Below are 12,745 nucleotides of genomic sequence, written 5' to 3' on the forward strand. Positions count from 1 at the left end.
ATGGGTAAAATGAGGACCCAGATTGTTGGGGGCAAGAGGCTGACTCTGTAAACCGCTTAGAGAGGGCTGTGAAGCACCGTGAAGCGGTATATGAGTCTGCTATTGCTATAACAATTCACAATGGCCAACCCACCGTGGCCAACTTGCCATGGCCAACTTGCTACGGAACAACAATTACACTAATATCAAAGAAATAGTGGGATAGAATCATTGAAGGAAGGATGCAAAAGGAGGGAGAGAATAAAATGTGAATGGCAACAATTAAAATACTTTTAAATTTACTTTAAATAATTAAGCAGAATTGTTAAATTGTCCCGTGGCAAGTTGGTCATGGCAAGTTGGCTCCAGCAAGTTGCCCCATTTAGGAAAATAATCAGAGAAATCTACTAAGATCTATCATTTCAATGGTTTATTAAAAGTGCATGCAGGGGGAGTTGAGGTTATGCATCACAGAGATTGCAATTCAAACCCCTCCTCAACCATGAAGTTCATCAAGCCAGCCAGTGTTTCAATCTGGCTTCCTTCACAGAAGCTTGCAGTTGTGATCCCCACCCACCCACCCACCTGCAGGATCGCTAGAGCAGTGTTTCTCAACCTTGGCGACTTTAAGTCCTGTGGACTTCAACTCCCAGAATTCCCCAGCCAGCTGTGCTGGCTGGGGGATTCTGGGAGTTGAAGTCCACAGGACTTAAAGTTGCTAAGGTTGAGAAACACTGCGTTAGAGAGAAGAATGGCAAGATCCTCAGAATGGGGCAGAAGGAAGAGAACACCATAAACGCTAAGCAATGCAAGACAAATTAAATATGCCCCACTTGGCGTAGTGGTTAGAATGCAGTATTGCAGGCAAACTCTGCCCACAGCCAGGAGTTCGATCCTGACAAGCTCAAGGTTGAATCAACTTCCCATCCTTCCGAGGTGGGTAAAACGAAGACCCAGACTGTTGGGGGCAAGAAGCTGACTCTGAAACCACTTAGAGGGGGCTGTAAAAGCACTACAGAGTGGTATGTAAGCCTAAGTGCTGTTGTTATTGCTACAGTACCTATTGAAAGGTTACAAAGAAAAGCTAAGATATCAACCATAAAGATTTTTAGGTGCACAGCTTCGCCTGATCCTTCCCGGGATCAACAAAATGCTTGGGCGAAAATGTCCAAATGTTGGATGGTTTGCACAATTTGCTATATTTATTTATTAAAGAAGGAACAGATCTGGCTGCTTCCCCAGAGTGAGGTTGTGCGTATTTTTTTTTAACCCCTAGATTTATATCCCGCCTTTTATTTTCTACTGCTCAAGGAGGTGCACATAATACTTGCCCTTCCTTCCTCATTTCCCTATATCCTCCCTGTGAGTTGGGTTTGGTTGGCTGGTGTAAAGTTACCCAGCTGGCTTTCATGCCTAAGGGAGGCCTAGAAATCAGTGTCTCCCAGTTTCTATCCAGCCTTTTAATTCCTCCCCCAAACTGACTTTGCAAAGGAAATCATCCCGACTAAAGTTCAAAGCATTACGCTGCCCAATTGCTTAGTCTTTATTAAACGTTATGGGCAGGTAGAGTAAGAACCACCTCACTCCTGCTTTAATAATACTCCTATGTTAATAATATTTACATGATGAGCCACGGCCGCGCAGTGCTTAGAGTGCGGTACTGCAGGCTACTTCTGCTGCCTGCTGGCTGCCTGCAATTCGGCAGATCAAATCTTATCAGGCTCCAGGTTGACTCAGCCTTCCGTCCTTCCGAGGTGGGTAAAATGAGGACCCGGATTGTTGGGGGCAAATAGGCTGACTCTGTAAACTACTTAGAGAGGATTGTAAAGCAGTATATGTCTACGTGTTATTGCTATGTAAAGCACTATGAAGTGGTATATAAGGCTAAGTGCTATTGCTATTGTAAGTTAACTCTGCCTACTGCCAGCAGTTCGATCCTGACCAGCTCAAGGTTGATTCAGCCTTTCATCCTTCTGAGATCAGTAAAATGAGGACCCAAATTGTTGGGAGCAAGAGGCTGACTCTGTAAAACTGCTCAGAGAGGGAAGTAAAACACTGTAAAGTGGTATATAAGTCCAAGTGTTATTGCTAGGTAAAGCACTATGAAGTGGTATATAAGTCTAAGTGTTATTGCTATTGCTATCTGATTTCTATAGCTATCCATCTCAACAAGCGAGTCTGGACAGCAGACACCCTAAAATTATATAGACAAGCAGGAGTCTATCAGGAACAATTAGGAAGCGTGACCTGACAAATGCACGCCTGACAACAGAGCGCTGACAAAATCGTGGCGATAAAACCACGACATCGACAGCGCGCCCACAAAGGCGCGCCGACAGAAGCGCGATTACAGTTAAGGTAAGGGTTAGGGTAAGGGTTAGGTTTAGGGTTAGGTTTAGAGCGCGCTTCTGTCGGCGCGCTGTTGTCGGCGCGCTTCTGCGCTCATTCGTTGGCGAGATTTCAAACTCGTGGTTTTCTCCCTGCGGTTTTGGCGGCACGCTTTTGTCAAGCGCGCATTTGTCAGTGAACCATTAGGAAGATCATCCTGGACCACGTACTTTGCAGATCGTACCTCCAACAAAAAACATTCAACAAATTTCTAGCGGCACCCCAGTAATATTACCTTAGCTGTGTAGCTGGTACAGGTGTAGAATCTAGAGTTGAAGGAACGTCCTGAATGCTGCCGTCAGTGCATTGAACTGGTAAAGATTCAGTTAGGCTGTTAACTGAAGTTGCTAGAAGAAGAGACACTCATGTCAAAACAGCCTTTCATTATGTCAAGATTCTGCTCACTGTCATCATTACCTCTCTTCTTGGAGTTGGTGGAGTGGCTTGCAAAAGTTTCAAAAGGTAGTACTGTGTTTTCCCGAAAATAAGACAGGGCCGTATTTTCTTTTGACCCCCAAAATAAGCACGCCCTTATTTCCGGGGAGATCTTATTACTTTTGAGACGCAGGAGGCGGTGAGCGTTGTCACCTCTTGGCTGCTGCTGTGTTGCAATATTTTCGGGGAGGGCTTATTTTCAGGGGAGGGTTTATTTTAGCGCATGTGCTCAAAAGCCTGATTGGGCTTATTATACGGGGAGGCCTTATTTTCAGGGAAACAGGGTAGATTGGACAATGTTACCTATTCCGAAGTCATCAAATTAAGATGCCAACATTTTTTGTGCAAGATAAATCTATTCCGATTAGCAGCAGGCTAATCTAGCCAACCTAGGCTCTGCTTCAAATCATGTCAAAACAGCTTCTCATTATGTCAGGATTCTGCTTACTGCCAACGTTACCTATATCTCCTTGGGGTTGGCAGAGTGGCTTGCAAAGGTTTCAAACTGTAGTAGATTGGGCAATGTTACCCATTCCAAAGTTATCAAATTAAGATGCCAATATGTTTGGCAAGACAAATCTATTCCGATTTGCAGCAGGCTAACCTAGGCTGCATTTCAAAGAGGTACGCTGTTTTCCCGAAAATAAGACCCAAATGGAAAATAAACCCTAGCATGGTTTTTCAGGATGCTTGTAATATAAGCCCTACCACCAAAATAAGCCAGATGGATTCAATTAGTAATGTATCCCCCCAAACAATAAGACCTAGCCAGAAAAATAAGCCCCAATGCATCTTTTTGGAGCAAAAAGCAATATAAGACCCAGGGCGGGCAAGGATAGTTGATGCGCAAAATATACATTGCAACGCTTATTGCAAAGCCTCTCAACTATCAAACGACAACCCGGCCTTCACGTGGTGCCCCCCGTTCCCACCAATCGGGCTCTGTCGACCCTTGGGACTGGCGTCCCCTTGGGTATATCCAGCCGAAACAGCTTCCATGGATCGCCACTCTGCGTCACTTCAAACGGATACAGTGGCGTCAAATTTCCATGGAAGTCACCTATACCCACGATGGGTGAAGAGGCGTCAAGTACAAGTACAAGTACTTATTTTGGGGGAAACACAATAGCTAGAAGGTGCAAGATTTTGTCCTTGTTTTTGTTGTTGTTTTGGCTTTGGGGGGGGGGGGGAGAAGGTTCCTAAGGATGGGAAGGTCAACCACCCTCATTCAGCGAAAAGACCCCCTGCAATATGTCTTAAACAAAAACCAAATCGCTGAAATACATTAGTATCTCTGCCATGATAGGCTCCTATGCTGTGGTTACCTTAAGCAACAACCCACAACTTGGCAAGTCAACTACCCCTATAATGAGAACATCTGCAATTCTGTGTTGACTCCACTGCAGCTGTCAACTGAGCATCGCCGGTTTTTCCTTTCCTCAAGTTATTTATGCCTCCCCTTTTCCAGCTAAGTTGTGCAAGCTTCTGCTGACAAAGGCACATTGATCAGAGTTGGGTTAACGTAAACAAGCCACCGAAATCAGGCTTCAATTATACTGGAAAAGGCCGTGGGGGTAATGTGATTTGTGCAGAAGGCCACATTTAAAGCTGAATCATATCCTAAATGTAGGACTTGGGACGACCCACACAATTCATCACGGTTGAGATTCTCTTCCTTCCCGCTTTCCATGGCTTCTGATCAAAGCAGGAAACAGGTTGTCCATCAGCTCCATTTTCCACATACAGTGCAGTGAAAACCCCAACCAGCCCCAGGATATTAGGTAGCTATGGATGGGGGTGAGATGGTGCCTTCCCTTCATTTACAGAAGCTAACTCAGCAGAAGCTGAATCGGGTGCTTCAACCCTGCTCACAGCGTAATAATGACAAGAGACTAGTAGAAGAGACATCTCAAAATCTAAGAGGTCAACATGGATGAGAAGGGATTTGAATCTGGATCTTTTGCTCCAATGCCAACACGTTAACCACTACAGGAGAGTGGTTTTCATGGAGGCATGAGGATTTTTTTATTTTTTAAAGAAGGCATCTCTTTAACAGAATTGAATCCCACCAAGCTCAATTCTAATAGGGTTCTTACGTCACAACAGAAGGGGAAACAATTCATTCTATCCATTGTCACGTGACCCGTCAAAACCGCATTCCACAAAAGTGCGGTCGACGAAAGCGCGTATGTGACGTCATCACAGCGTGACGAAAAAGATCGAAAAATTGAAATAAAAATTAAATTACAGCAAGCCGATTCACATAAAGGTAAGGGTTAGGTTTAGGGTTAGGTTAAGGGTTAGGGTTAGGTTTAGAGCGTTAGCGTTACGTTTAGCGTTAGGTTAAGGGTTAGCGTTAGGTTTTTCGTTAGGTTAAGGGTTAGGTTTAGGGTTAGGTTAAGGGTTAGGGTTAGGGTTAGGTTTAGGTTTAGGTTTGGGGGGGTTAGGGTAAGGTTTTCGCTTTATTTTTACATTTTTCTATCTTTTTCGTCGCGCTGTGATGACATCACATACGCGCTTTCGTCGACCACGCTTTCGTCTACCGCGGTTTTGTGATGAAACCCCATTGTCATCCATACATTTATCTACAGCAACTCTGTGATATTCTGCATCATTTCTTACCCTCATTTTGATAGAGAGAAATGTCCCAATGCAAAGACATCCGGGCAACATCCTGATCCAAAGACATCACCTCCAGAATCCCATAGCTGATGGGGCCAGTGCTGAGTTTTTATGGAAACCGAAGACCACCCAGAATAAGGCATATAAGCAGGAACCAATTATTCTAGCCCCCTAATCAATTTGGTTGAAATTTTCCATCAAGGGAAGGCCGAGCATAAATTGGAGAGCCTTGAACCCTTAACACCTTTCCCCTCTTCTAGCCTCTAAGGACACCATCCCACTTTGTCCAATGGTTGGTCTCTATTCCACTTTGCTCCCAGATTCTACCTCTAGGAAGGAAACAACACATTAATTCAAAGGCCTTTGTTGTGTCACACTTACCTGAAGGGCTAATTCTACCATTACTACCATTCTGCCGTTGAAGGTGTTCTTTGTAGCATACCGAACACATGCCATTTGTACGGGGGTTTCCATAAAATCCACATCCAGTAGAACATAGCATAGGCACTTGGCTATGATTAGTTTCTTGAGCCATAATATTTTCTCGTGACCTGAGAAATAAGGGATGAATGATTTCAGCAAGTACAGGTCAACTTCAGTCTTTTCAAACTGCTAAATAGGACTCCAAATAGCCCAACCCCAACCATATTCAACAAATTGGCCATATTTTTTTTTACACCAAGAGGTTAGAATGACATGTTCCTTCCTTGGAGACTGACAAAAAGTGTATACAACCAGCCTTGGCATGGATTAATAAACCAGGAGTTTTCTGCCTGCAACTCTTCATCTAAAGCTAGGCAAGTAAGGATCACAGGATAGAATAGAATAAGAGAGTTGGAAGGGACCATGGAGGTCTTCTAGTCCAACCCTCTGCCTAGACAGGAAACCCTACACCACTTCAGACAAATGGTTGTCCAATCTCTTCTTAAAAACTTCCAGTGTTGGAGCATTCACAACTTCTGGAGGCAAGTTGTTCCACTGATTAATTGTTCTGTCAGGAAATTTCTCCTAAATTGCTTCTCTCCTTGATTAGTTTCCATCCATTGCTTCTTGTCCTGCCCTCAGGTGCTTTGGAGAATAGCTTGACTCCCTCTTCTTTGTGGCAACCCCTGATATATTGGAAGACTGCTATCATGTCTCCCTAGTCCTACATTTCATTAAACTAGACATACCCAGTTCATGCAACCGTTCTTCATGTTTCAGCCTCCAGTCCCCTAATCATCTTTCTCTGCACTCTTTCTAGAGTCTCAACATCTTTTTTACATTGTGGCGACCAAAACTGAATGCAGTATTCCAAGTGTGGCCTTAACGAGGCATTATAAAGTGGTATTAACACTTCATGTGATCTTGATTCTATCCCTCTGTTTATGTAGTCTAGAACTGTGTTGGCTTTTTTGACAGCTGCTGCACACAGCTGGCTCATATTTAAATGATTGTCCACTAGGACTCCAAGATCCCTCTCACAGTTACTACTATTGAGCAAGGTACCACATATACTGTGCTTGTGCATTTTGTTTTTCTTGCCTAAATGTAGAACCTTACTTGTTTCATCATTGATAGCTCTGAATCCCTTGTCTTACCATATCAAAACCATACCCTGAAGATCAACATTCTGAAACTGGAGCAACTGGTGCAAAACCAGTAAGAGCCACAGAAGAAACGGGTTTCCATCTTACCCAATGTACCAAAACAGGAAGAAAGAGCCGAAAGAGAACGGCGTAACAAGAAAAACCGGATTCCGTACAAGTTCAACTAGATCTCGATTTCTCCTAGCTGGAGGATGAATCTTGGGACTCATCAATCAGACTAATGGCTCCAAAGACATTATCTGCACTCTCCGTGGCCTTAACAGATTATTTTCATTCAATTCTTTGAATTTAGCGGTAATGAAAAGTCAATCAAGAAACAGCTTCAACTAAGTGAAGAACGACTCGAGGTTGTTAGATTGCAAAAGTATTCAGGATTTGCTTCTTATCGTTAAGGAAAAACAGCCTTTGGTGGGATGGAGGTAGAGAAGTTACTTCACATTTCTGATGGCTGTCATCTGCTCAGAGGCTGTTTTGACCAACACTGAAAAAAAGTGACTTGTGACCATTTTTCACACTTACGACCATTGCAGCATCCCCACCGTCATGGGATCGAAATTTAGATACTTTGCAACTGTCTCATATTTTATGATGGTTGAAGTGTTCCAGCAGTGAATAGAGTAAAGTAGAGTAGAACAGAATCATAAGGTGCAACAATTAATTATAGTCACAGGGTACAAATAAGCAATCAGGAAACAATCAATATCAATATAAATTGTAAGGATACAAGCAACAAATTTACAGTCCTGCAGTCATAAGAGGGAGGAGATGGGGGAAAGGTGTTGGGTCTGATCCCCTTTTGCAACCTTCTGACAAGCGAAATCCAGATTAAGGCCTTAACCCTTAATCTGGACAACCGGTTAATCCTTGGGTAAAACTTCAGTAAAAATACTTCTTCAGAACTGAAGAAACTTCCTGCATGAGAAGTGAAAGTTTTTCTTCCAGGAAAAACAAAAGTCCAGTTGCCTTTTGAAAAAGCACCTTTGGGACAACCTGGATGACTGAGAATCTCTACAGACCTTAATCTGGACATTTTTAACCTAGGGCAGTGTTGGCAAACCTGTTCAGCACCGAGTGCCGAAATGGGAGCGCTCGCACGCGCATGCACGGGGGGAGCACCGGAAACTGGAAGAACAGTTCCCCGGTGTGCATGCGCGCGCCGGGAAGCTGAGCTTCTGGTTTCCGGCATGGGCATGCATGCTAGTCAGCTGGACTTCTGGTTTTGGCGCTTGCTTGCGCGAATACCAACTGGCTGGCACCGGAACCCAGAAGAACAACAGCTGATGGCTGCAGTGCCCAGAGAGATGGCTCTGTGTGCCACTTCTGCATGCGTGCCATAGCTTCACGGACCTAGGGACTGCTTGGGAGTTAGTAAAATCTGAAAGAAATGAAAAGCCACTTCTATATTAATAGCAGGAACATGTCCATGCAGTGACCAAGAGTTGATTTTTAAAAAATTATCCTTAAAATTTGAGGTGGGGCGGGAAAGTTAGTGAATACCAAGGGAAGTATGATATGGCTCACAATTTTGGATAGCACTTGCCTTCTTATCACCTCTGCGATATAATTCTAAGATATCCAAAAGTTGCAACCACATCCTTTTTAAAACAAAAACAAAAACCTTTTACCAATTAAGGAAGCACTGTGTGTTTCAATGTTCAACTGATCTGCATCCTCACCTCTACACTATTCTAGAGGGCAAAATGGTTTTATGGTTTATGGTTTTATTATTTATAGGCCGCCCTTTTCCCTGAGGGGACTCAGGGCGGCTTACAATATATAGGGAGGGGAGTACAAGACAATAAGACATAAAACAATACATAAGTAAAAATAGTACACAACATTCATTCATCATTCGGGTGGGGACGGATTACGATCTTTATCCCCAGGCCTGACGGGATAGCCAGGTCTTGAGGGCTGTGCGGAAGGTCTGGACGGTGGTGAGGGTACGAATCTCCACGGGGAGATCGTTCCAAAGGGTCGGAGCTACTACTGAAAAGGCTCTCCTCCGTGTAGTTGCCAGTCGACACTGACTGGCGGATGGAACTCGGAGGAGGCCTAATCTGTGCGATCTAATAGGTCGCAAGGAGGTAATCGGCAGGAGGCGGTCTCTCAAGTACAAGGATATATGAAGGTCTCAAAAGTCCAACAGCTAGAAGTTAGAAGTTTAGGAGCCGAGATGGCGCAGTGATTAGGGTGCAGTACTGCAGGCCACTTCAGCTGACTGTTATCTGCAGTTCAGCGGTTCAAATCTCACCAGCTCAAGGTTGACTCAGCCTTCCATCCTTCCGAGGTGGGTGAAATGAGGACCCAGACTGTGGAGGCAATTTGCTGACTCAATTTGCTAAAAATCTGTAAACCGCTTAGAGAGGGCTGATAGCTCTATGAAGCGGTATATAAGTCTAATAAATAAATAAATAAGTAAATAAGTAAGTAAGTAAGTAAGTAAGTAAGTAAGTAAGTAAGTAAGTAAGTAAGTAAATACGTTTTTGGATTTTCACATTCTCATTTAACAAGAGTGAGAAAAACACTTCCTGACATGGAGGTACTTGTGGAGAAGGATGCTGGGGAGGAAAACTGACAGCTATTTGAGTTTACAGGTAGATTAAAATAATGCTTACCAATTAATACATTAATGGAGAAACAAGCAAACAAACAAGAGACCAAATAACCACCCCTATACCAAGTCAACTGCATAAATCACGATTTGTTTTTAACAGATGGTTCTCATTAACACGTTTTCAAGCAAACACAAGATTAACATAAAACAAAAACAAACATGAACAGTTTGCCATACACAAAAACAAAAGGACAAAAATAAAAGAATGACCCAAGAAGATACATTCAAAGCAAACAAAAAAAACTGAATGGCAACTTTATCCCACGTTCTCCTGACCTTGTAAGATTAATAAAAACAAAGCCGAGCTTTCAATATGGACCAAGCCCAAGGGAAAAGATGTGATTTTTTCTTCTTCTGATTAAATGAATCTCTAATTTTCTCCAAAAAAAAAAAACACGCTAAAAAAATCACTTAGTCATCATGATTAAAAATTAGCTTGTTTCAACTCAACCTAAGTTCAAGCTTCATGCTAGCTGAGTAGACTTATTTCATATAAGGGTAAGAGCTGCTGACTCACTTCTACAGAGGAATTATTGAGTCTGCCATCTGCACCTCCATCACTGTCTGGTTTGGTTCTGCAACCCAACAAGACAGTCACAGACTTCAGAGGATAATTCGAACGGCAGAAAAAGCAATGGCTACCAACCTGCCTTTCATGGAGGACCAGCACACTGCACGAGTCAAAAAGAGGGCTGTGAAAATATCTACAGACCCCTCACATCCTGGACGTAAATGGTTTCAACTTCTACCCTCAAAACAACACTCTAGGGCACTGCACACCAGAACAACTGGACAGAAGGAGTGTTTTTTTCCCCAAACACCATCACTCGGCTAAACAACTAATTCAGTGGTGAAATGTAAAAAGTTTTGCTGGTTTTCTGGGCATGGCTTGGTAGGCGGGTCATGTGACTAGGTGGATGTGGCGAACTTTTAAAAAATTTTAAAGCATTTTTTACTACCTATTCGCCCGGATGGGTAGTAAAAAATACTTTAAGAAGTGAAAAAAAAAAGTTTTAGTTTTGCCATGTGATCGTGGGAACCTTTTCCCCCCCCCACTTTTTAAAATATTTTTTTAACTACGGTTTGGGCAAATAGGTGGTAAAAAAATTCTTTAAAAACTGGGGGGAAAGGTCCCCATGATCGCACGGGACAGCTGATTGCCATGGAACCTCCCTCCCCCCACTTTTTAAAGCATTTTTTTCCCTGCCTATTCGCCCAAACCGGCAAGAAAAAAAAATGCTTTACAAAACGGGGTTGAGGGGGGAAGAGCTTCTGATGATCGTGTCGATTAGCTGTGAGCCGCACGATCGTCGGAAGCTTTCCCCCCCCCCCACTTTTTAAAGCACTTTTTTCCTAGCGGTTTGGGGGAATGGGCAGGAAAAAAACGCTTTAAAAAGTGGGGGAAAAGCTTCCGACGATCGCGCAGCTCAGCTCCTCGGGATCCTTTTTTTTTACTACCAGTAGCATTTCACCCCTGAACTAATTCCCACAACACTGTCATATTACATACTAAGATAGGGTCCGCAACTTAGGAGTCCTCCTGGACCCACAGCTGACTTTCGATCACCAGCTGTCAGCTGTGACCAGGGGGGCATTTGCCCAGGTTCGCCTGGTCCGCCAGTTGCGGCCCTACCTAGACCGGGGGGCTCTCACAACAGTCACTCGAGCCCTTGTGATCTCTAGACTGGAATACTGCAATGGGCTCTACATGGGGTTGCCCCTGAAGTGCATCCGGCGACTGCAGCTAGTCCAAAATGCAGCCGCGCGAGTGATAGTGGGCGCACCGCGGTTCGCCCACGTTACACCTGTCCTCCGCGAGCTGCATTGGCTGCCTGTTGGTCTCCGGGTGCGCTTCAGGATACTGATGACCATCTTTAAAGCACTCCATGGTAGCGGGTCTGGGTACTTGAGAGACCGCCTTCTGCCGATTACCTCCCTAAATCGACCAATTAGATCGCACAGACTGGGCCTCCTCCGAATTCCATCTGCCAGTCAATGTCGACTGGCGACCACACGGAGGAGAGCCTTTTCTGTTGCTGCCCCGACCCTGTGGAACGAGCTCCCCATGGAGATCCGTACCCTCACCACTATCCAGACCTTCCGCGCAGCCCTCAAGATCTGGCTCTCCCAGCAGGCCTGGGGATAGGTTTCCAATTACCCGCCCGAGTGTTTGATCGCTGAATGAAAGTTGTGTTTTATTATTTTTTTCTTTGTGCACATATTGTTTTGTTTTTGACCTTGCACCCCCCTCCCCTGTGGTTGTAAGCCGCCCTGAGTCCCCTCAGGGAAAAGGGCGGCATATAAATCCCAATAAAACAAACAAAACAAAACAAACAAACAAGACTGTATTATTATTATTATTCTCTTCCTTCCCAGTATCTCTCTTCCCACATGACTATAACCATGTTGCTTGTATCTTTAAAACTTTGTTTCCTAGTGTAATTTGATTGCCTATTAGTAGCCTATTTTATTTTATGTACACTGAGAGCATATGCACCAAAGACAAATTCCTTGTGTGTCCAATCACACTTGGCCAATAAAGAATTCTGTAAATTAGCCTTTAATATCAGCATTTAAAGCACAGTATAAAAATCCAAGGATGAACAATTATTTAAATCATGCAATATGAATTTACTCCAAGATCAATCATCTGGTAAACAGCATCCAACCAATACTTAATTACAGATATTGGCAAGGCTTGGGCCGATGCATAGACTACTTAATGATGAAGAAAGATAGCACCTCTACAAATAAAAACAAAATTAAGATAAGCAGGGGAGAGGAAGTTCTACAATAACTTGGTGACATCAAGAGGCAGTCCAACTAGGTCAAAGGTTTCACATGAGTTGGCAAAACGTCAAATTAGTCATCTGCAGAAAGAAAGAAAGAAAAAACGGCAAGATGCCACGTCAGACTAAAAGGAAGCAGAGAAGTTACTACTGTAGTAAAAGGGACAGTAGGAACAGAAAGGGGGGGGGGCGGGGGAAATCATTTCCCGATACCGTAAAAACTGGAAAAATGTAAAACTCGTTTGGCACACTGTGGTTAAGGAGTAATTTAATTCAATTTTCTAAAGGGGAAAACTAGTTTTGTAACCTAGAACTTCAGTTTTAGT

At 43.6% G+C, this 12,745-nt stretch overlaps 1 protein-coding gene across 3 annotated transcripts in view; it reads right to left on the reverse strand.

The window, feature by feature from the left end:
- The window catches only part of ZFAND6 (zinc finger AN1-type containing 6), a 48,524-nt gene that overhangs the window by 18,186 nt on the left and 17,593 nt on the right, over window positions 1-12,745 (reverse strand). For all 3 annotated transcript variants that reach the window (XM_014072423.2, XM_087704279.1, XM_087704278.1), the window contains exons 2-3: window positions 5,806-5,975; window positions 2,603-2,714 (exon numbers count right to left, since the gene is read on the reverse strand). In XM_014072423.2, coding sequence (XP_013927898.2) covers window positions 2,603-2,714; window positions 5,806-5,959 — 266 coding nt within the window. In that variant the 5' untranslated portion in view covers window positions 5,960-5,975. The remainder of the gene's footprint in view (window positions 1-2,602; window positions 2,715-5,805; window positions 5,976-12,745) is intronic.

This window comes from Thamnophis sirtalis, unplaced genomic scaffold, assembly GCF_051295495.1.
Source record: "Thamnophis sirtalis isolate CommonGarterSnake01/CBP01778 unplaced genomic scaffold, rThaSir2_p1.2 scaffold_2, whole genome shotgun sequence".
Classification (NCBI taxonomy): domain Eukaryota; kingdom Metazoa; phylum Chordata; class Lepidosauria; order Squamata; family Natricidae; genus Thamnophis; species Thamnophis sirtalis.